This window comes from Corylus avellana, chromosome 2, assembly GCF_965113065.1.
Source record: "Corylus avellana chromosome 2, dhCorAvel1.hap1.2, whole genome shotgun sequence".
Lineage (NCBI taxonomy): Eukaryota > Viridiplantae > Streptophyta > Magnoliopsida > Fagales > Betulaceae > Corylus > Corylus avellana.
This window is the reverse complement of record NC_142491.1, coordinates 37,973,525-37,996,685: the sequence shown is the minus strand read 5'-3', so window position 1 is coordinate 37,996,685 and position 23,161 is coordinate 37,973,525. Positions and strand designations below refer to the sequence as shown.

Sequence of the window (23,161 nt, the reverse complement as noted above, 5' to 3'; positions counted from 1 at the left end):
TCCCATTCTTTTAAACGCTTGATATAACTTGTTGGAGCATGCTTTGTGAGTTGCCTGCATAATATGCGTTAAATAGGGTATTGTTTTGAGTGAAGAGGTAGGTTTTACAACATAAATCATCTTGCAAAGACGTACAAAGCGGAGATGCGAAGGTTTTTTTTTTTTTTTTTCCTATTCAAAGTTTGAATATCATATGTTAATTGCCCGAGTTGTAACCTATATAAGCAATCAAACTTCCCCATTGCAAAGCTAATTTTGTGCCAAGAGTAAGAACACCATGCCCCAACTCTTATTTCGTGCTAATCTATGTTTTTGAGTGTGTACTTTATATATTCCGTTCCCGTATTTTACATGGCGCTACTACTTTTACTTTGATTCATGCATATAGTAAAAGTAGTAGTGCCATGTAAAATAAACAGTACTCACTTCGATCTTTCTTTTTGTTTGAAACTACAAACTCACTTTTAAAATTAAACAGTACTCTAGAGCTCTAAACTAAATAAACATAACTTTTATATATAAACAATGCATTACATATTTCTATACTAACATTGTTTTATACAAATTCAAAAGATGCCATAGATGATGAGGGTTGCTACACTTACAAACACGTGTCAAGCAAGAAGACAAAATAAATATAATTGTTTTTTTTTGGGTGTTTTTTGTCCTTTTCCTTGCCACATGTGTTTGTAAGGATTTGTTTGTAAAAATCCTTTGTAAGTCTAGTATTTCTCTTAATGAAAATCGTAACTACGATTGATTTCAAAAGTCAGCTCACCTCAAAAGCTAAGGTTTTGGTCGGGCTGTAGGATCTAAGGTACCATTATTGCAGTCTGGCGAACGTTTGGGCTCAAGGTCGAATGTTTGGTCTTGCAAACCTCAAGGATAGTAATCTAAGCTCAAATATGGATTTTCTTCGCATTTTGCGAAAACTCAGCAAGTAAAGCTAACTGACTATTCTTTGTGTGTGACGTGAGTCCTTATTTAAAATTTCTCTCTCAATTTTATAAATGATAGTTCTCAAAATCAAAATGTTTTAAAAATATATAGTTTTTAATAAAACTTGCGTGTCAAAGTGCCTTAGCAGAAATGATAATGTAAAATCATTTAACTTAGGGAAAGACTTTTCATAATAAGATCCAAACTACAAATTTACTAAGCATTTTTCTTTCCAGAATTCAATACTGATAAATTCAATTGCTAACATATATAATAACGGAAAACAGTAGTTAAACCATAACAATAACATGCTAAAGTATATATCATACTCACAAGCAGATATATTTAACATAAGCATTTCTCCATATTATTCATTGATTTGTTAAGTGTATTGCCCCTGCTTAATTACTAGATTGTTAAGCATATCATCACCGCTTAACCAAGTTTGCTAGTTGTATTGCTCCCTCCTAGCACGGGGTTGTTAATCGTATTGCTCCCATTTAACCGCTAGATTTGTTAAGTGTATTGCTTCCACTTAACTACCGACTCCTAAGTTTATTAATCTTATTCCTCCACTTGACCATTGTGTTTGTTAAACGTATTGCCTCCACTAAAAAAATAAAAAAATTAACACCCTCCAATCACATGTTGACACGCATCAAAAAGTTGTAAAAGAATTGTAAACTGGTTGTACGTCTAGCAATACTCAAAATATTAACATGACAATCCAAAAAAAGTTGGCTTGCTTTGTTCATTTATTTAATGTTTCATTAGGAGAATTTATTTGGAGCTTTAAGACCCTGCCAATATACATGTATTATTCATGTCATGCTTACACACATAATTTACTCATAACACATCAACATTACAATCATTATGCTGCATGATGTAGTAGGATGCTCTCCTTTTTCTAATCTCATTTCCAATTCACAAAGAGAAGGTTTGAATAAATCTGTAATGGTAAAGAGTAATAGATTGTTCAAGCCTAGTTCAAGATTAGTAGATAAGTTGTTAAAGGACTGTTTGGTAGACTGGAATTATTATCTTTTAATGACAAATTAAAAACACATCGATCATGTCTCCACTTCTGTGCTTGAAAAAGTGGAGCCACATAATTTAGAACAAATTGATCAAATTTCACTAGTCTACAAAAGTTACTCTTTAAAAGTTTCCGATGTGGTATGCTTTAACCCACATCCTTATTTAAGCTTTTAAAATGGAAGGTAATCATAGGAGGAGTACAATTAGAATCTAATTCGTTGCTTTATGAAGATGTCGGCAATCCTATCTTATGGTCCACATTTACCAAAAAGCCTAATGACACTCATTGGAATAGGTGAAAAATAGTAAGGGCATTAAGCTTTCCAACATGTTATAGAGATTGTGTTGATGAAAATGGAAGATCGGTTTTTTAGTCAGTGATATATGTAGAAAGTTGGGTTCATAGATTAATTACTACAACTTTTTGGAGAGGACAGAGAGTTTGGAGCAGAGGGAACATAATGGCCTCCATGCTTACATATCCATGCCTGACATTATCAATGGCTTCAAAAAGAGCTACGAATCTCTTGAAACTCTCCCACACCTCTCTCTCTCTCTGGCATTTGGGGAATTTTTCAGAGTCCTAGTTGGCCTAACCTGAACTATATTGTGAATGACAGCATGTCTATGTCAGCAGCACTATTTCAGAAAACTGGTGAATTTTGAGTAAAGATTTTACCATTACTCAGTGGATTCACTCATCCTCAGCTCAGCTGGTGTCAGTCATTCATTGGTGTTGAGAGGATCAGATTGGATCCACCGCAATTATCCGTCCAAATAGTTAGTAATTTAAACAGGTAATGTGAGAGATGTCATATGAAATTTATTTGTCTGGATATGTAGTTTGACAGTTCAAAATTTATTTAGGCAAGTAAGTCTCATATGAAGTCTTTCACATTACCTGCTTAAATTGCTAGCAATTCAAACAAATAATTGCTTATTTGAGAAGATTTCCTACTAAGATGTTGGAAATTCATTACAAACTTTGAAAGAAACAAAAAAAGGGGGAAGAGGAAACTCTAAGTGGTGAATAAGGAGTAATAGTTCAATAAAATCTTCCATCATTTTGCTAAAGGACTAAGGTTAAACTTTTACTTGATCAAAGTTTGAGATTTATGAATAAAGGAAGGTGAATTAGCCCAATTTCAAGGAATGAATGGGGGGAAAAAGAAATATAACAATGTACAATGGTTTGGCTTCTAGTATGTCAATCTACTATAATTGAGGCAGCTCCCTACACCCTGAACCAATCCATCAAATGCTTAGTTTCATGATTTTGCTATGTTTTCCACCTCCACACTATTTAATTATGAAGACCTTATTTATATATATATATATATAATAGTTCACATGACATCAATATTGACACATCTTCCATCAAATGCTTAGCTTCATGATTTCGCTATGTTTTCCACCTCCACACTACTTAATTATGAAGACCTTATATCTATCTATATTTGCCCTAGCTAAGCCCAAACCCACTTTTAAATATATATATATATATATATATATATATATATAACAATTCACATTATATATGTCAATTGACACGTCTTTCAAAAAATTAAAATAATGTAACATTATGTACATCGTTAAATGTACCAATTTTCTCTCATTGAGGAAATTCTTGTCTACGAGAGAAATGTTGCTAAAATGGTATATATATTCCCATAAATAAGTATGCTATTGCCATGCCAAAGGCTCCACCGAAAATTTCCTCTGCTTTTCACCATCTATCAAAGGGTTGAGCCCTGGATAAGTCATTTAAGTGCAAAAAAACAAAGATCCCACATGATAGAATTGAAATTAAAAAAAAAAAAAAAATGGAAAAGGGTGAGAAAGATTTTGAAAAAGAGTAAAAACAAGAAAAAGAAAATGGAATATATTTCCATCCCAACAGTGTAGGTTGGAATAGGGCATGATTGGGTGGGATTCCCTGGACAGCAACTCGAAATATACGGCAAAAGGAAGTGAATAAGACAGTGAAGCACTGTTGAAGGGCCTTGAAGCAAAGTCACCCACGAAAATGATGCTTTGCGTGGTGCAATTGAGAGAGATTCGGATTTGAGAAGACAAAAAATAAATTAAACAAAGAGAAAATATTGGCTTGAAAGCACGAGAGAAATGATGTGGCGTGTATGGAGGGCTCTCTTTCTCTCTATCTCTCTCTCTCTCTCTCTCTCTCTCTCCTATATCTATCCATTTTGTTCGAGATAGATTTTGGGCTGGGCAGGGGAGGGCTCGAGGTGTGACATAAAGAATATCACCAGTATTATTTGGTCACCTGCACGGCCTGATAAGTTTGTTTGTGCCTCTGTGGGGACGTCTTCTTTGCCCACTTTATAACTCCCATAACATGTCTTGTTCGCTTCAAAAATCTAGTATGTGTTCATCATTCTTGTGGGAGCCATCTAAGTAGATTAGCAAATTAACCCTTATATATATATATTTTCTTTGAGGCCCCCTAGACCCTTTCACTCACATTATCACTATAAACTCTTCTTTCCCAAGTTGATGTTTCTTAATTAACCATGAAAATCATGTAAAAAAACAGGGTTGCTCTTGACCATACTATTTTTTTAACTATTTATATGGTTTCTTCAAGATTTGTCTCAGCATGCCTGCCTTTTCTCAAAGCACCTTATGTTTAAGTTTGTGTGACTGTAATCATCATCAAGATTCTTCTTACTTAATATTACATGCATAGATGGGGGAATTACATTACTGTCTCTCTCTTTTTCATTTTTATGTGTAGCAAGCACATGTATACGCATTCATTTGGATCTAGAGAAACACAAACATGAAGAAAAAAAAAACCCCCACTTACCCAAATAAGTTTTCGGCCGAGACTGTGACAAGTGAGTCTCATATGGAATCTTTGACATTATTTGTCCAAATCGGACAGGCACTTAATGCAGACTGTTGAGTCAAAGGGGGAGGAATGAGACAACTCAAGCATGACCTCAAAACACCCAAAAACCAAAAGGATTGAGAGTGATATGCTATCCCATGAAAATGAAACCAAAACCGACTTATAACAGTGGCTCTCATCCAAAACAAAATAGTGGTGGGGGCTCCAAGGGTTTTAGGGCAATTTTGTGCGCATGGTACAGTAGCACTCAGGAATGCTCATTAGTGCTCAAAAAAATTAAAAAAAAAATATATATGGCGACATTTTTGGTACATGTGTGGAAATGCGCGCGTGCAAGGATGTATGGCGGCTAAAGACGGGGATGTTCCTGCTCAACAAATGCAGTTGTCGCACAACCGAGGGGGCAGTGGGGACGACATGTCGCAGGAGTTCATTGGAGGCCTTGAACAAGGATGGACCTGATGTGCCAATGAGTGGGGACACATGGGTAAGATGATGTGTACCTGAGTGGGCCCGGCCACGGTGGCTGTCGGGGGGCGCATAGGGGGCTCATGAGTGGGACCAATCATGGGGTTAGCATGATTTGGGTGGTGGGGAGGAGAGAAGGAGAAAGACTGAGACATATATGGCCTATTAGAGGGCTTAAAAAAGTCACTTAAAAGTGGGACACCACTCTATTACATTAGGGGTTTCAAAATCAAAATCCTTTCCTTTGTCCCTTCAAATTACCCAAAAACAATTAATCTAAGACGGGGGGATGGGGCTCCAAACTTTTCATGTAAAAGGTGTATGTATACATGTAACTAAGATTTGGTTGACCATGTTTTTAGTGAAAGAGATGTTGTGTGTATGTGTTTTTTTTTTTCTTCTTTTCTTTCAAGTTTGGTATTGCGCGTGCAGCACAAAGAGATGGGATTTGGGTCATAATGGGGGCTGCCAGCCACACCCATAAGATCATTCATGACGCATACACTATGCATCATTCCCCTGCCCTTAAAACTTCAAAAAATTTTGATTCTAAACTCACAATTTTGCATCATTGCCTTCCCCTACTCCTGTATGTATATCTAGCTTAGCTATCCTCCACTGTCTTCCTACCTATACCTTTTTATATATATATTTATATATATGCCTTTGTCTAATACCTTTTATAGGAAGTTTCCATAGAGCTGATCATTTTGAATTATTGGTATAATCTTAGGCCTAACTCATAAGTCTTATATTAAAAGCCAAGAAGAGGGAAAATGTGATGGGGAAGGTAGTTTAGGCAGGTTGTGTAGCTTCCTACACAAGCCCACCCACCACTAATTGCTTCCTTTTCCTTCAATTTTACTGTACCTCTTCTTATGCGACATAGAGAAATGCTATTCCAACATCTCCCCGGCATTCTCGCATTCGTGTCCATTCATATTTTTCACATATAGATTTAATGGTGAATTTGAAAAAGAGATAGATGAGAAAATGTTGGGATAAAACCTAGATTTTGGCTCAAAACTTGAGAAAATTAAACTAACATGAGGAAAACAAAGAGGATTCATGGTGTAAAATGAAAATGAGAAATTGAGCCCGTAGGCATTCGATCTCTAGGGTATTGGACATTGAATGTTCATTTTTAATTAATTAAAATTGTTCTATGTAACTTTGATCGATCGAACTTGGTGTTAGATTGATAGGAACTTAACCTACACGTGGTTGAATCACACGCATTGATAGGTGAGAAATGACTAGTGTTAAACAGGTCAAACATCAAACAATTGAATATAGATTTGATTGATCAAACGGGGAAATTAGTGATTCACCACACTTAGGCCACACCTTAAAACTCACAAGTGGGTGGCCTGGCTGGGGAGGTAGCTCTTGCCACCCCTAAAAACGTCTTTAGGGGTGGCCGGATCCCCAGTACCCCCAAGCGGCGGGAAGGGAAGGCTCTCCACCATCTCACAAAGTTTAGAAGAAAAAAAATGCAATTCACCTTCAGAGCATTTTAAGGTAATTGGGAACGAAAATATCACGTGAAGTTAGTTTCGTCTAACAAGACAGAAAAAGAAAAACCAACGGAAGGTGCTAAGTATTACAGTTAGGTAGTTTTGTGGGATCCAAGTGTCACTATTTAAACTTTGAAGTAAAAGTACCAAAGTGATATACTTCAGGGGTAAAGTGTATTTGCCAATATTTTTTTCCCGCTTTTCATTTTTCGTTTGCAAACTAATTACTATTTTAAGCCAAAATATTGATTATATTTTGGGCAGGTCTAGCTTTTGTTGATGAACACCTACTCTCCCAAGTAGGAACAAATCGACAATGTTTTCATGTAGACAGTTCTTCATTAAAGTTGATCGCACGACAAATTCTTAATTGAGAGCTCTTGTTAAGCTCAAAGTGTCCTGTCGGGAGTTCAATAGAAATTTCAATACTGTAATTTTAACCTTCCCAATTTTTAATATTTTTTAATATCCATTAATATTACCATCATCAAATAATGGTGCTCATGTCACATCCTTGAGTTATAGAATTGAATTATGCTTTGTTGTCTTGATTCATTTATTTATTTTGGCAGTTGTGTTTGTCTTGTCTGGTTTTTAGCTACTTGAGAACACCTATTATCGGCAAATAAAGCTCAAGAACACTAATTCTAATAATTGTTGTCATGCATAGGAACAATATAGTTTGATCTAGTCTATAATTATGTTTATGTTTCATAGTAGCTAGAAGTCACGCAAATGAGTTTGAATATATACTAAGATTTTTGACCCCCTGTGATATCTCCTATTAATACGTTTTCCATTTTTTTCAAATGAGCAATTTTTATGAAAGCTGTAGCTAGATTGAAATTTGTTGGGTAATGGCGGAGCAAAGGGTATGATTTTGTCCCACCCAGCACATTAATGGTTGCACCTTTCCACCACCAGTTTAAACCTATTCCATTGACCATAATGATCCTTATGATCAAAAGTTTTTATCACTAATTAACGTTCTTCAGCTTATATATATATGTATGCAATGTATGTATGTAATGGATCCATAAAAATTAAGGTAAAGTAACTTTTTATATGGTAATTTTATCATATTGCACTATCTTTAATTTCTTTCATTTTTTTACAACAATTTTTTGTCTAGTAATTTGGATAGGTGATGTAAGTGAAAGAGACTGTATAAAATCTACCTATCCAAATAAATTTTAGGCGGTCCGATATGATCGATCACTTATTTAGATATGTTAAATTATCAGTTATCTCAAAAGTTTAAACTGATAGAAAGAGATAAATTTAATTATTTAAGCTGATAATAAAAAGTAAATTTAATTACTTAATCAATACTTTAACAGAATATATATATATAGTTAACAGTATTTTCTAAATCCTTATCCTTCTTTGAGACATGATTATTTATTTAATGCACTTTTTTTTTCCTGTATCTTTCTACAGGAACCTATCTATCTATCCACGTGTTCCATTAATCGTATTGGATTTCTCTGGGAAGACCTATATATATATATATATATATATATATATATATAATGAATAATGACAATGAGAATGACAATTAATTACGTTATATTATATCTGTTTGCAGATGCAAAAAGAAAAAATTGAACAGCATTTTCATGGATGAATGGTTGTGCAGCAGTAGTGCAGCAGCATCATATTATGGATTCCCAGAAGAAATATTTGATAGAAATTGAATTGAGAAGCTGGATGGATCCTGATGAATTAGGGTGACTGAGAAAGAAGAAAGATTGCGCGTGGGCATAAATTCCGTTCTCTCTGTTCCTGTCTGCTGAAAGATTTGGCACATAAAAATTTGGAGCACATATCATCATCTTATATACTTTATAATGCCTGCTGCAATTATTACTCTTGGTTGCATAGCTAGCCCGCATGCCCAACCCAAGCCAAACCCTTCACTTCTCTCCCTTCTTCTTCCCCCCCCCACTCTCTCTCTCTCTCTCTATCTCTCTCTCTCTCTCTCCATTTCTCACCCACCTATAAATTCCATCCAACCCCCTCTTCTCTCTCTCACCTGTAGTTCCACAATCCACAACTATATTCCCCATCTCTTTCTCCATCTCTTTCTCTTCCTCCACCACTACTATTCAGCTATAAAAGAAAAGAAAAGAAAAGAAAAAAATTCTTATATAAATTAATAATGGCTGTATCTGGTTTTGAAGGCTTTGAGAAGCGGCTGGAGCTCCACTTCTTTGGAGATGATCCGGCCGTGACGGAAATGGGTCTTCGGCAGCTGGACTTCGGGTCACTAGAACAAGTCCTGGATGCGGTGCAATGCACCGTGGTCTCGGCCGTAGGCAATTCCTATTTCGATGCCTACGTGTTGTCGGAGTCCAGCCTCTTCGTCTACCCCACAAAGATCATCATCAAGACGTGTGGGACCACCCAGCTACTCAAATCCATCCGTCCGTTGCTCCACTACGCACGCCACCTCGGCCTCACTCTATGCTCCTGCCGCTACACTAGGGGTAGCTTTATCTTCCCCAAGGCTCAGCCATTTCCGCACACCACCTTCAAAGAAGAAGTTATCTGCTTGGAAGAAAGCCTCCCTACCAATCTCTGCTGTAGAAAAGCCTCCGTTATGCCCTCCAAAACCCCCTCTCATTCTTGGCATGTTTTCACTGCTAGCGATGATGCGCATGTTCCCGGCGTGTTATACACGCTCGAAATCTGTATGACCGAGCTCGACCGCGTCCTCGCTCGCAAGTTCTTTAAGCGTCCCGGCGACGAGAAGACAGGCGACTCCGCCGGAAAAGAGATGACCCAGCTGACCGGTATCGGAGACATCAACCCCGGCGCTCTTATTTGCGACTTTGCGTTCGATCCCTGCGGGTACTCCATGAATGGGATTATCGACGGCGACCGCTACTCCACCATCCACGTAACCCCCGAGGACGGTTACAGCTACGCAAGCTTCGAGTGCGTGGGGTCCATCTACGACGACCATGACGACGTCGTCCAGATTTTGCAGAAGGCAGTGCAAGTTTTCCGGCCGGCGACGATGTCCGTATCGACTACATGCACTAGCCACGAGGTGTGGACGAGGGTGGCGGGTGCGCTCGAGCCGCTTGGATTGAAATGCCGGAGTTGCGCAATGGATGACTTCCCCGCCGCCGGGAGCGTCGTGTTTCAAACGTTTACTACTCGCCGGAAGTAATTAAGCCAAAAAAAAAAAAAAAAAAAAAAAAAACCCAGACAGCGGTGGTTGTGGTGGCGGTAGATATGGAAGGAGCGGAAGAGAGTTAGAGACGTAGATGAATTAGTTGAAAATTGTAGGGCGGGTGATGCGTGATGATAATGACGTGGAAGAAGGTGATTGGGTGATGAGGGTGATGAATGTGGGGTTGACTTGTGTAGAAAGATTAAAAAAAAAAAAAAAAAAAAAAGGATTAGAGATGAGGAGGGTGATGTGGTAAGTAGCTGAAAAGGTTGGTGGGATACTGGAATCATCATGATAAGGCACCCCACTTAGGCTTGCACGCCTAAGATTTTGAGGATGGTAGTGGGGAGAGTAAAAGTGCTCATGTTTGAGGTCATATTGAACTTTCTCAATCTCTATGTTCTATTCTTTTTCTTTTTCTTTTTTTATTTCCTTCAAAGAAATTATATCTTTTGTTTGTTTCTAGAGAAAATCAAGCTTCTTAATAATCCATCCCTTTTATTTATTTATTTTTTTGGCAAAGTTCATGGATCGAACCTCAAATATTGTGCATGCATCTTGCTTAATTTGCATGGCTAGCTGCACTTCCTAAAGTCATGATGCAACCCAACAAGCTCGTTTACAAAAATGATGAATTGAAGAATTTCATAAAAACCGTAAGCGTGCCTATATATATTCACACATCTTTATCCATTTGGTATTAATTATAAAATGTGGGCAAAAAAGTAATCATATATAAAAAAAAAATGTTGGCAAAAAGTGTATTGCCTCGTACTTAATTCACTTTCTTGTCGATGATGTGTTAATTCCGTGACACAAATGCTGGCCCATTTCAAGGGATTTGTTCCAAGTGCAAAAGCTAAAAGGTACCACCACCCAAATGGCATATATATATATATAGACATGTAAACGTCTCGTAGAAGATCCATGGACTTACTCATATTATATTACATTATATTATATGATATATGAATGAATGAACGCATTAAAAAAAAAAAATGAGATCATTCTGTTTTTCTGACAAGGCTACATTTTTGTCAATAAATTGTCTTGTTTTTTTGTCATTGCCATTAATTGGGGTTGGACACGACTGGCATGTAGCTTTCAGGCATGCAGCCCAAGTTGTTTTTGGAGTATTGGGATCTGGGTTGGGTTCAGAAGGGTATGATATTTTGGATTAGGCTCAACCCAAATGACTAATGGCCTACGACCCAATTCTTAATTGGTCGAAATATAACACCACATAGCCGAGATTGTGTGGCCCGACGGTTAATGCAGAGAACATATGAGGGAACGGGAGGCCCTCTAAATTACATTTTTGGAAAGACTGATTAATTAGGGCTTACACTGCGCCATGCGGGCGGATAATAGCGGTTTTTCAGTTGAGGGAGGATTTGATCTTAACCATCCACCTACCTAGGACGTACGGGTGGATTTCGCTCGTAACCACCCACTTGCAGGCTTTTTTTTTTTTATTATTATTATTATTTTTTTTTTGTTTTTTACTAACTACCAATAACATTTGCTAAGGTGGTACCGCCCCTACTGCCACCCATGCGGGGCTAGAGAATAGCTGTATAGGCCTAATTGTAATACAAAAGTAAATTACAATGGACACTCAGCAAAAGGGACATGTCTCTTGGACAGCTATTACACATCTATTATGGGGTGTCACCCTCGTTCTCGTTACAAATTATTGGCTAAAACCGCTAATCAGAATCGGACTACCTGGTTATTAAAATTTAGAAAATTGGAACTGGTTACCCGATTATGTAATAACCGCCCGATTACTAGTTGGTACTTGGTTATCTGGACCGGTAACTAGGTTTTTAAAATTTTGGGCCTATTTTAGGTATTGGGCTTACTTTTTGGGCTTAATTTAGCTATTTTTAGCCTTTTAAAAAAGGGGGGTGGGGGGGAGGGGGCTTTTTTGGCCTAATAAGCTAGGCTTTGTTGTGGTTGTTCAAAATCTTTCATAATACATTTTAAAAGTTCCCTAAAAATTCATATATATATATATATATATATATATATATAGGGTTCTCGTTCTTAATTATGAAATTAAACACTAGATATTTACTACTACAAACCCAAAGAAAACAATAAAAATGTATATATAAAATACATGTAAACGCTAAAGTAAAATACATTTAAGAGCGTTTACAACCTAAAGTAAAAATGTAAACACTCATTTTTAAAAATAATATATTACAAACTCACAGTATCACTTATCAGTTAATAGTTAATTATCATTAGATAATAGATATGATATATCAGATATCACTTACGTGTGTATATATATATATATATAACCGGTTATAACCGTGTGTGCGTGTGTGTATATATATATATATATATATACACACGGTTATAACCAGTAATCGGCTGGTGACCAGCCGGGTTGACACCGCTAACATCTGTGTCAATTACGAGATGAAAAATCAGAAAACACTACCCTCCAAAATCTCAAAAAATTAAGAATGACCATCGACGAGTACACCTCCAAATTTCTCTATGAAGGTTAAAAAAAAAAACTCAAATAAAGGGATGGTATGAAAAATCTCTAAAACTCTATTAAGGTTATTTCAGAAAAATTATCTGCCTTTATCATCAAAAGCTCCCTTATCGACTCCCACACCAGCATCACTCCAATAGTCTTTTTTTATTTTAGCATGTGCTCATCATTTAGTTCGACTGTGCAAAAATTGGTATCAAATTGATTAAAATCTTAAATGGAGTATGATGAAATTCATGTTGCATATAGGGAAGTTTTAAGAGAAAAAAATGCCACCCAAAAAAAAAAAAAAAATTTGTAGCGTGGACTTTAAGCTTGGAAATGTTTTACTAAAAGCTGACTCAAGTTTTTGTTACCAAAATCTGTTACTAAGGCACATGTTCAATTGTTGGGGCATCAAAGGTCGCCACAATAAGTCTCTATAGAATTCTTCAAAAAGATTCCATTTGAAGTGATTTTCTAATTAACATTCTTTTTTTAAATTTATAAGCTAGTAAAAGAAAAAAAATGATCAGCATAAGAAATTGCATAAAATGACTTATTTAGGAAATTTGATTTTTTTTTTTTTTTTTTTAGAGAAATGATGTGTCACCATCAAAAGAGATTTTAGGAAAATTCAAAACAGTTTAAAAAGATTATGAAAAATGGTAAAACCATATGCAGCAAGGGATTAGGGAACATTGTTTTATTATAATATATATGACTATTAATTTTTGAAAGAATATCATACGGTTAGAACATTAAGGGTCTGTTTGGCTTTACGATTTTAAGAAGTATGATTTAAAAATAAAAATTTTAAAATGTGCGATTTAAAAATGTAATTTTTTAAAACGCAGTTAAGGGTTTGAAAAAAAATCGTTATTTAACCTTTAAAATTACAGTTTAGCCTTTATAATTATGCGTTTTAAAAAAAACACATTTTTACTTGCGATTTAGCGCAGATTTACTGCATTTTGAAATCACAATTTTTTTAAAAATGCAATCTCAAACAATACCTTCTTTTTTCTTTTTCTTTTTTGCGATTTGATTTAAAATTGTACTTTTTATTTACAAAATCGCAATCTCAAATGCAACCTAAATTGTGATGAAAGAAATAAACACAGCTTTAACAATAGTAGTCTCTATTAATAAAATGTTATTATTGCCATAAAATATAAATTCAAGCTTCAAACAAAAAAAATATTGCATTAGTGGTCGCTTACTTAGACCAATTAACTTTTTGTGCGTTATTGTTAAAAGGTGAAGAGAAGAAGCAAGAAACACATCAAATTGAGCTAAAAATGAGAGAATCTTGGTGGGATTGTTTTCTTGATCAAGAATGTTATTCAATCCAAAGCTTTAACTTAAAGCATTTTTAGAAGAGGAATGCTAGGCTTACAAACATATTTTACAAAAAAAACTTTTACAAACTAATGTGGCACAAGATGATTGGATATGAAATAAATTCAAGTTTTGAGAAACCCAATCATGTTGTGCCACATCAGTTTGTAAAAGTTTTTTTTGTAAAATGTGTTTATAAGCCTAACATTTTCCTTTTTGGAATTTTGCTCAAGAGATACGTTGCTTCCATGATCTCACCATGTTACCACTTGAAGGTGACAATTTCTTCATGCTCTAAAGGAGAAACTTCCAAAAACAAATTAGTGGGCATGCTATAAGATATAAGAAAGGTACCTAATATATACTTGGAATAACCTCAAAGAAATTGAGGGAATAAAAACAGGAAGCTTATCAATTTGTTTCTTAAATAAATTATCAAAGTTACTAAATTATATTCATCAATATTTTGTATACTAATGATAAGATTATGTAGAACTAAAATATGACCATTTGCATTTAATGGGCTTCATCTCTTCTCTCATTTACTGATCAAGTATATAACATGAATATATTGCATCATAAAATAGTCCAAAATTGTATTGAAAAAGATTGAAGGAGTACAATTTTAACCATATGTATATAAGCATTTGGAAACTTTCTCCTTACGAACCAGTTTTTAATAATGAGTTTAACGCAAGGTCTGTATTATTCGGTATTAGTCTATCAGAGCTAACCACCACATCAAGTATATCGAGCGCAACTTATCAAGTATGGGAACGAAGGGGTTGTGGCTTTGTTGTTGAGTCATGAGTATAGGATCCAAGGTGTTTTAGTTTTGTGGTCAAGTCACATAGGATCAACTTATAGGCTAGATTAAAATGTCTTGGTACTACGTATGTGCATAGGTTTAAGCAATTGAATACTGATAAGTGAGTGAAACTGCTAAAAGAGAAAATGCTAACATCGGATCACTTTTGATAGAGTTAGACACCGTAGACGTTGGGTGCAAAGAGTAGTAGTATGACAATCTTAAGTATCCCACATAGATTGTATACGCTCTTGGATATTCTCTCTTTACAAGCCAATATTCAATGACGAGTTCTACCCAAACTTTGTATCAAATTCGTTTCTTCTTGATACACTTCTCCTTTCTTTGAGAGAAATAATTGTCGCTGATTACACATAATGTTTTGGTTGATTTGCTACTAGGTTTTATTCCTTGTTCCTCAAATTCCTCTTCTCAAGATGGGTTTTGCCCAATATTCCTGCATAAAGACCTACATTATAAATTGTTTGGATACCAATCTCACTATTTCCACCAAGAATCACACATTTGCAACCCTTTGGTACCAATTATTCTGTGTTTCTTTTAGGACTTTCCTCAAACACCTTGGCTGCACTTGAATTTCTTGGTTTTGGTCCTTAAAACTTCCCTCTTGAGCCATGGGCTGTGTCAACAGTAAGTACTGTAGCTGGAATCCATGGTCACTGAACGACGATTCCCAACAGTACCCAAAAGTGGATCCATGCAGTTTTCAAGGCAAACACATACTCACCAAGAGATCCCTGGAGTCTGTACCTGTTCCTTCACACAATTTCCATTTGGAGTACTCGGTTCTCACGCAGCGTGGTTACTACCCGGACTCGCCGGATAAAGAAAACCAAGACAGTTTCTGCATTAGGACGCAGATTCAAGGTAACCCAAGTATCCATTTCTTTGGTGTATTTGATGGGCATGGTGAATTTGGCACAGAGTGTTCGAATTTCGTTAAGGATAGGTTGGTAGATATACTAGCAAATGACCCTGCACTGTTGGATGACCCTGTTAAGGCTTTTAACTCTGCGTTTTTGGCGACAAATGATGAATTACGTAATAGCGAGGTTGATGATTCAGGTAGTGGTACTACGGCCATTACAGTACTCATTGTTGGGGATACCCTTTTCGTGGCGAATGTGGGTGATTCCAGGGCAGTGATTGCAGTGAAGGATGGGAATCAAATTGTTGCTGAGGACTTATCGTATGATCAAACGCCATTTAGGAGAGATGAGTGTGAGAGAGTGAAGCTTTGTGGGGCGAGGGTTTTGAGCGTTGATCAAGTAGAAGGGCTTAAGGATCCAAATATTCAGACGTGGGGCAATGAAGAGTCTGAAGGCGGCGATCCTCCGAGGTTGTGGGTTCAGGATGGGATGTATCCAGGGACTGCGTTTACGAGGAGCGTGGGAGATGATGATGCTGCGCAGATCGGCGTAATTGCTGATCCGGAGGTGTCAATTCTTCAACTTACGCCTCATCATCTTTTCTTTGCTGTCGCAAGCGATGGGGTCTTCGATTCCCTCTCAAGCCAAGATGTTGTTGATATGGTATGACACGTCACCAAATTCCATAATGCCTCTAATTACTTAGGGTCTGTTTTTGATTGTGTTTGATAGTTTAAAAACACTTTTAACATTTAAAAGATCCGTTTGAAAAATAAAAATAAAAATGCTTAAAAGTGTTTTTTTAGTGTTTAAAAAGCTTAAAAATGACCAAAATACATTTTTTGACTTAAAAGCTTTATTCCTCAAATGTAATATCAATCTGACCCTTCAGAGTGTGCGTTTGAAGGGTTTAAAAGTGCGTTTAATACTCAAAAAGTTTTTTTTTAAAAAAAAATACTCGTTTAGTAAAAAAGAAATTGAAAGCACTTTTAAAGATCTAAAAAAATTTAAAATGGTCAAAACACGCTTTTGACAATAATTCATTTTAATTTAAAAACTCTATTTGTCAAGTGGTCTGACTACCTTATGATAAATCACTTTGACTAAGCATGCATGTGAATTTCAAATGTTGGTTATTTTATATTTGGATTTGTTGACTTTACTTTCTTTTTGAATAATATGTAGACTCATCCTTGCTGGCTGTCGTTTCGTTAGTATGCTTGAATATCATGGCTGTCGTTTCGTTCAAAGAGTAATATCACTACTAGAGGTCCTTTTTTTTTTCTTTTTTTTTTTTGGTCAACCGGCCAAGTCGCCAGACTCGCCACCATAGGCCACGCTTTGACTTAAAAGCTTCAAATTCAAAGTCATGACATTATTAAAAAACAAAACCCATTTCCCACGGATCCGGATTCTCTATTTATTTATTTATTTATTCATGTTATAGTTCAGATTAAAATTTTGAATTTAAAATAATATTATGTTATTTTAAATTTAAAATATTAGGCAAAATTCACTTTAACTCATTCAAACTGTCACCTTCAATGATAATTTATCTCTCAAACTATCAATTACGACAATTTACCATCCAAACTACCAAAATAATAACAATGTACCCCTCAATGCTAGCAAAATAATAAAATTATCCCTATAAAAAATTTAATAAAACAAAAATACCCTTAAATTTTTTTTTTAAAAAAATTAAATTTTAGTTTTTAATTTTTATTTTAGTAAGAGTAATTTTGTCATTTTTTTAAAATTGGAGGTACATTGTCAATATTTTGATAGTTTGGAGAAAAATTATCACAATTAATAATTTAAAGAATAATTTATTATTAAAGTAATAGTTTAAAAAGGTTAAGTGGACTTTACCTTAAAATAATATATCATTATTGTTCCACTTAAAACGGAATCGGAGTGTTTGCATTTTACGTTAACTGAAGAAGAAAAAGTCTCCAAGTCTCCAACCCCAAATTCACAAGCACGCAGATTTTTGTTCTTTCTCTCTCTAATTCTTTGCAATACGAACATGCCACCTGTCGTGTTGTCAGGATTTCTTTTTTCTTTTTTTTTTTCTTTTTAAAAATATATATTGTTGTAGCCTTTCCCACTCACTGTGTTGTGGGTGTGTGTCTTCTTGGAAGATGGGCTTTTTGCAGACAAATCCACACATGCACACAAAATTTATCTTCTCTCTCTCTCTTGAAAGTTGAAAGAAACCCCATTTTGTTACGCCATCAGAGGCTTCCTACTGGAATTTTGAACTGTTCATAATCTATCTTCTTTTTGATGCTCTGTCTTGAGCCCTGATCTTGTGCCCAAGAAAAAAGTTTAGTATTTTTTTCCTGGGAAAACCCCCACTGCACGTTATCTCACGGCCAAAATGTCTCAACCTTTTCTTGCTTCTTGGTCGGGTTTTCTTGAGATGGGTTTCTCGGAATTCGTTTCTTCTTGACGCGGTCCTCCTTTCGGTGAGAGAAATAATTGTCGCTGATTACACGTAGCGTTTTGGTTGATTTGCTACTAGGTTTTGGTCCTTGTTACCGGAATTCCTTTTCTCAAGCATGGGTTTTGCCCAATATTACTGCGTCAAGACCCACAGTTTCAAATGTCTGGGGTACCCATTTCACCATTTCCACCAAGAATTACGCATCTGTAACCCTTTGGTACCAATCATTCTCTGTTTCTTTTAGGATTTTTCTCAAGCACCTTGGCTGCACTTGAATTTCTTGGTTTTGGTCCTTAAAGCTTGCCTCTTTAGCCATGGGCTGTGTCAACAGTAGGTGCTGTAGCCGGTACCCACTGTCATCGGACGGCGATTCCCGACAGTACCGCGAAGTGGGTCCGTACAGTCTGCAAGGCAAACACATACTCACCCAGAGATCCCTGGAGTCTGTACCCGTTCCTTCACACAATTTCCATTTGGAGTACTCGGTTCTCACGCAGCGTGGTTACTACCCGGATTCGCCGGATAAAGAAAACCAAGACAGTTTCTGCATTAGGACGCAGATTCAAGGTAACCCAAATATCCATTTCTTTGGTGTATTTGATGGGCATGGTCAATTTGGCACACAGTGTTCGAATTTCGTCAAGGATAGGTTAGTAGATATACTAGCTAATGACACTACACTGTTGGATGACCCTGTTAAAGCTTTTAACTCTGCGTTTTCGGCGACAAATTATGAGTTACGTAATAGTGAGATTGATGATTCAATGAGTGGTACTACGGCCATTACAGTACTCGTTGTTGGGGATACCCTTTTCGTGGCGAATGTGGGTGATTCCAGGGCAGTGATTGCAGTGAAGGATGGGAATCAAATTGTTGCTGAGGACTTATCGTATGATCAGACGCCATTTAGGAGAGATGAGTGTGAGAGAGTGAAGCTTTGTGGGGCGAGGGTTTTGAGTGTTGATCAAGTAGAAGGGCTTAAGGATCCGAATATTCAGACGTGGGGCAACGAAGAGTCTCAAGGCGGCGATCCTCCGAGGTTGTGGGTTCAGAATGGGATGTATCCAGGGACTGCGTTTACGAGGAGCGTGGGAGATAGTACAGCTGAGAAGATTGGTGTAATTGCTGTACCGGAGGTGTCGATGGTTCAGCTTACAGCTAATCATCTTTTCTTTGTTGTTGCAAGCGATGGGGTCTTCGAATTCCTCTCAAGCCAAGCAGTTGTTAATATGGTATGACACATGACCAAATTCTAGAATGGCTCAAATGACTACCCTTAAGTTTTCCACCCTTCGTTGCTGATATTCAGTCCATTGTTGATCATTGATATAGCACTTTGACTAAGTATGTGAATTTCAAATGTTGGTTATGTTTGTGTTTGACAATAGCATACAATTGGATTAGTAGACTAGACTTTCTTACTGCGTAATATGTATGGTTCATTGCATTAGTTCATGTTTGTGGAGCTACATGACATTATTAAGATTTCTTATTTCCCAAACTTCTGCATATATAAAGGCATACGTATACAATAAGCTACCTACATGTCAGGATATTTGATTTTACTACCATGGCCCATGTATGGTTGGCCCAGTGACATACTTCAAATTGTGAGCATTAGTATTTTTGAGTGAGATGCCATCTAGCAAGCAATGACAGTGTTCTATGAATCTTTTTATGATTTATCCTGCATTAAGTTTTTTAGATGGTTCACATAAGGGGGCATTGGATGCCCATGGTCCATGGAGATGACAGCCATTCCCGTTAAGGGGGCATTGGATGCTCATTTCTCATTATTACAATGAGAAATGCTATGGCTACAAAGAGAATTACAAAGGGAGCCTTACACACTGACGTGGTAGTCACGTGGCATTGCCATATCAGTTTTTTTAAAAAATCATCCATCTTGAGCGTGTGTCTACAACAAGAAATCGTCTGCAGACAAAAAAAGCATCCATCATTCCAGGATGTCTGGTGTTTCTTGTTGATGAATCCAGAAATCAAAAGGCAAAACTGAGGGACGATTTCAATGAGCAAAGAGAAGAACTTGAAGAAAACCGAGTCAAAGAGAGAAACAAAGCTCCAGTGATTGACGAACATAACTTAGCCAAAGAGAGGCCCACGGTGAGGGATGGAGAAAAGTGAGCTGGTTTTTGACGAAATGATGATTGAGTGCCGATCCCTCCTAATTCATCTCATCCTATTGAAAGACACACGAAGGGAAGGCAGTCTTTGACCAACGAAATACTGCACCGCACTCTGTAGTCTTATTTCTCTCTCCTTCTTTCTTCCATCTTCTTTGTTTACATTTACAATTTCCTCTCATTCATTTATGCCCTAGCATACTTCCACGGGATGATTGAGTCCTTGTGATTACTGACTTTAATTCCTCTACTTCCCCTGCATTTCAACTAAAGAACAAAGAATGCTTCTTCTTCTTCTTCTTCATTCAGATGTACGCACAAGATGAGATGATTTCTTGTTGCACACAATTTGTCTGCAAACAAATCAAGAAGCGTCACACACCCCTTTTTTTTTTTTTTTGTCGACGATTTCTTGTTGCAGACTCACACTCAAGATGGATGCTTTTTTTTTTTTTTTTTTAAACTGATGGCACTGCCACATCAGTGTGCAAGGCTCCATTTGTAATTCCCTTTGTACCCATAGCATTTCTCTATTACAATTGAAAAGTGAAGTGTCTTTATAGTTGGGGTCACCGACTTGGACAATTTAATTAGTTTCATTTCATATAAATAAACTAAAACATTATTACAGCTACTCTTGCTTTGTAAAAATCAGAATGGATTATGTAAAAGTTTTTGGAATCATGTCCTCGTCTCAACTGGACCATTGTAATTACTGTTGTATGTGTCATTTGTTTCCATTTTTTCCTTATTTATAATTTTATATATACCTGATGGATTCTTCCTTATTTATAATTTTATACATATACCTGATAGTTTTCTTTCTTATTTGTAATTTTTATATATACCTGATGGAGTAAATTGATCATCTAACTGTGCCATTAAAAAATGAAACTCTGAAAATCCTGAATTGTTTCAAATTATTTACTGTAAAATGGTTACTTACCTTCAATCATGGACCTCTCTGGTTATCAGATGTCTCTGCTACCCTTAGACATGACCTTTGCCTTAAACCTCTGGCAAGATCTCTTAAAATAGTGCAAGAGAAAAACGGTTTTCAACTTAATCATTTTCACATTGTAAATCCATCTCAATTTGGGAATTCTTTTCATTTTAGATGGAATGACAAAATGGAAGTTTGTTAACATTTCTCATTTTTTGGTGTCAAATATGCTTATTTTAGTTGACTGCTAGTAGTGTATTTTTTGGGCACATGATGCATACCTCAACAAACTTTGGTAACCCCTTTATCAGATTTATTATTTTTTTGGTTTCCATTACTTTCAGTCCTCCAATTCTTAATCTTAACTGATTTTCTGATGTTTTTCTTGATATAGGTGGCAAGTAATTCAGATCCCCGGGATGCGTGTGGTTCTATTGCTGGCGAATCATATAAAATATGGTTGGAACACGAAAACCGGACAGATGATATTACAATCATTATTGTCCACATCAAAGGTTTTTCTAATGTATGTTTAAATCTTCCTCTAGCTGCACGTTTTGCTACCCTTTTTTTCTTTTAGGCTGCATTTCCAGTTTTCATTGTGTTAGGGTTTGCAAGGCTAAAAGTGCATTTTTGAAGAAAATTGCGGTAAGTGTCTTGTTTGAAGTGCGTTTTGAGGAAATGGCAGTTTGAAAACATGGAAGAATCTATGTTTTCAAATCGCAAGCAATAAGGTGTGTTTTAAAAAATGCATGTTTTTAAAGGCCGAATCACAATTTTACCAAACGCTTAATTGTGTTTTAAAGAATTGTGTTTCAAATCACTAGTTTTTAAGGTGCATGTTTTGAAACAGCAAAACCAAATGGACCTTAAATTCTTTGTTGCAATAGTAATAGGTGTTGACAATGCTCAAGAGCTACTTACAATTGATTGTGTTGTTTATCTAATTTTTAATGTAATTACAATAGTCAGGTGGTGGTACTACAGATGGACCAAGTGGAACCAATGTTAGGCGAATGATATCCAGAAGAGGAACTTCTGAGGTATCCGTTACCCCTGGATCAGAACTTTACCTTTCAGCCAAGAGCGACTTCTCAGACCTACATTCTTGTCAGCATGTGGTTTCAATAAATCGAAGCCCATTGGAATTGGTGGGTCTCTCAAGCCCTGTTTTATATCATTTTATGACCTACACATACATACATATATATCTATTAATATTACCTCTCTCTCTCTCTCTCTCTCTCTCTCTCTCTCTCTCTACTGCAGTGATAAGATTCACAGGCCTTCAGGAAGCTGCCTAACGTCTCCCTGTATTTTTCTCTAGAGGTGTAAATGTACATCTTATTAGTTGAATTAATTTAAATTACACATTTAATTACTATCTGTCTGAATGAGGTCTTATGGTTTTATTTTGTTTCTACTATTTCCTTTTTTTGTCTCAAATTGATTGCATCAAAATCTACTTTTGAAGGAATTTCATTCAGTCAAGGATTAATGTCTTTTTGGCTTGTTGCAGGATATATAGGTTTAGGTGTGCATTCTACGGGGAGCAGAAGCAATCTGTTCTGCATATACAGGATATACTCTACTTGCTCACTAATCTCCAGGATGTTCGTTCAGGAGAACAAAATGCTCTCCCTCCGGTTGTTGTTTCACCTGCTAACCCTAAATTATGAAGCAAATGTTAATAAAATTTGAATAGATTCAAGTAGGTTCAGTCAGGAGGTTGGGATGTGATGATGGGAAAGTGCAAGGGAAGAAGAAGATATATTATGGGGGTGATTAGCTGATGAACTCCATTGACATCCTTTGTATCTTCAGTGTTTACTCGAATGGAAAATGTAACATTGTTAATTGCATTCTCTTTATGTATAAAATTTCAGTATTTACACGTTTTCTTTCCGGTTTTTACCCTAACTTTTGTGTGGTTAAGCTTAATCTAACCTTCGTGTGGTTAATCTAATTATTAAGAATTTGATAAGATTTTCGAGAATATGGAATACTTATATTTAGTTTATGCATAGATATTCTGTAGAGATTATTTGTGCTTTCAAAAACATTCCTATGTTTC

General features: G+C 36.2%; 2 protein-coding genes and 1 pseudogene across 3 annotated transcripts; all 3 read left to right on the top strand.

The window, feature by feature from the left end:
- Positions 1-8,850: 8,850 nt before the first annotated feature.
- Positions 8,851-10,033, top strand: BUD2 (Adenosylmethionine decarboxylase family protein). Its single transcript, XM_059577956.2, has one exon. The coding sequence runs from the start codon at positions 8,999-9,001 to the stop codon at positions 10,013-10,015; it is 1,017 nt and encodes a 338-aa protein (XP_059433939.2). The 5' UTR covers positions 8,851-8,998; the 3' UTR covers positions 10,016-10,033.
- A 4,898-nt stretch (positions 10,034-14,931) lies between these two features.
- On the top strand, positions 14,932-16,220 carry LOC132167389 (putative protein phosphatase 2C 35 pseudogene; annotated as a pseudogene).
- Positions 16,221-17,683: 1,463 nt separating this feature from the next.
- On the top strand, positions 17,684-22,988 carry LOC132162622 (putative protein phosphatase 2C 35). 2 transcript variants are annotated; one of them, XR_009438237.2, is made up of 5 exons: positions 17,684-19,232; positions 21,482-21,613; positions 22,056-22,238; positions 22,357-22,416; positions 22,607-22,988. XR_009438237.2 is itself a non-coding variant. In XM_059572903.2 (4 exons), exons 1-4 carry the CDS (start codon positions 18,315-18,317, stop codon positions 22,613-22,615), a joined length of 1,242 nt encoding a protein of 413 aa, XP_059428886.2. In that variant the 5' UTR covers positions 17,684-18,314; the 3' UTR covers positions 22,616-22,988. The 2 variants fall into 2 exon arrangements, 1 of the variants encoding a protein (XP_059428886.2); XM_059572903.2 differs by lacking the exon at positions 22,357-22,416.
- The last annotated feature ends 173 nt before the right edge of the window (positions 22,989-23,161 follow it).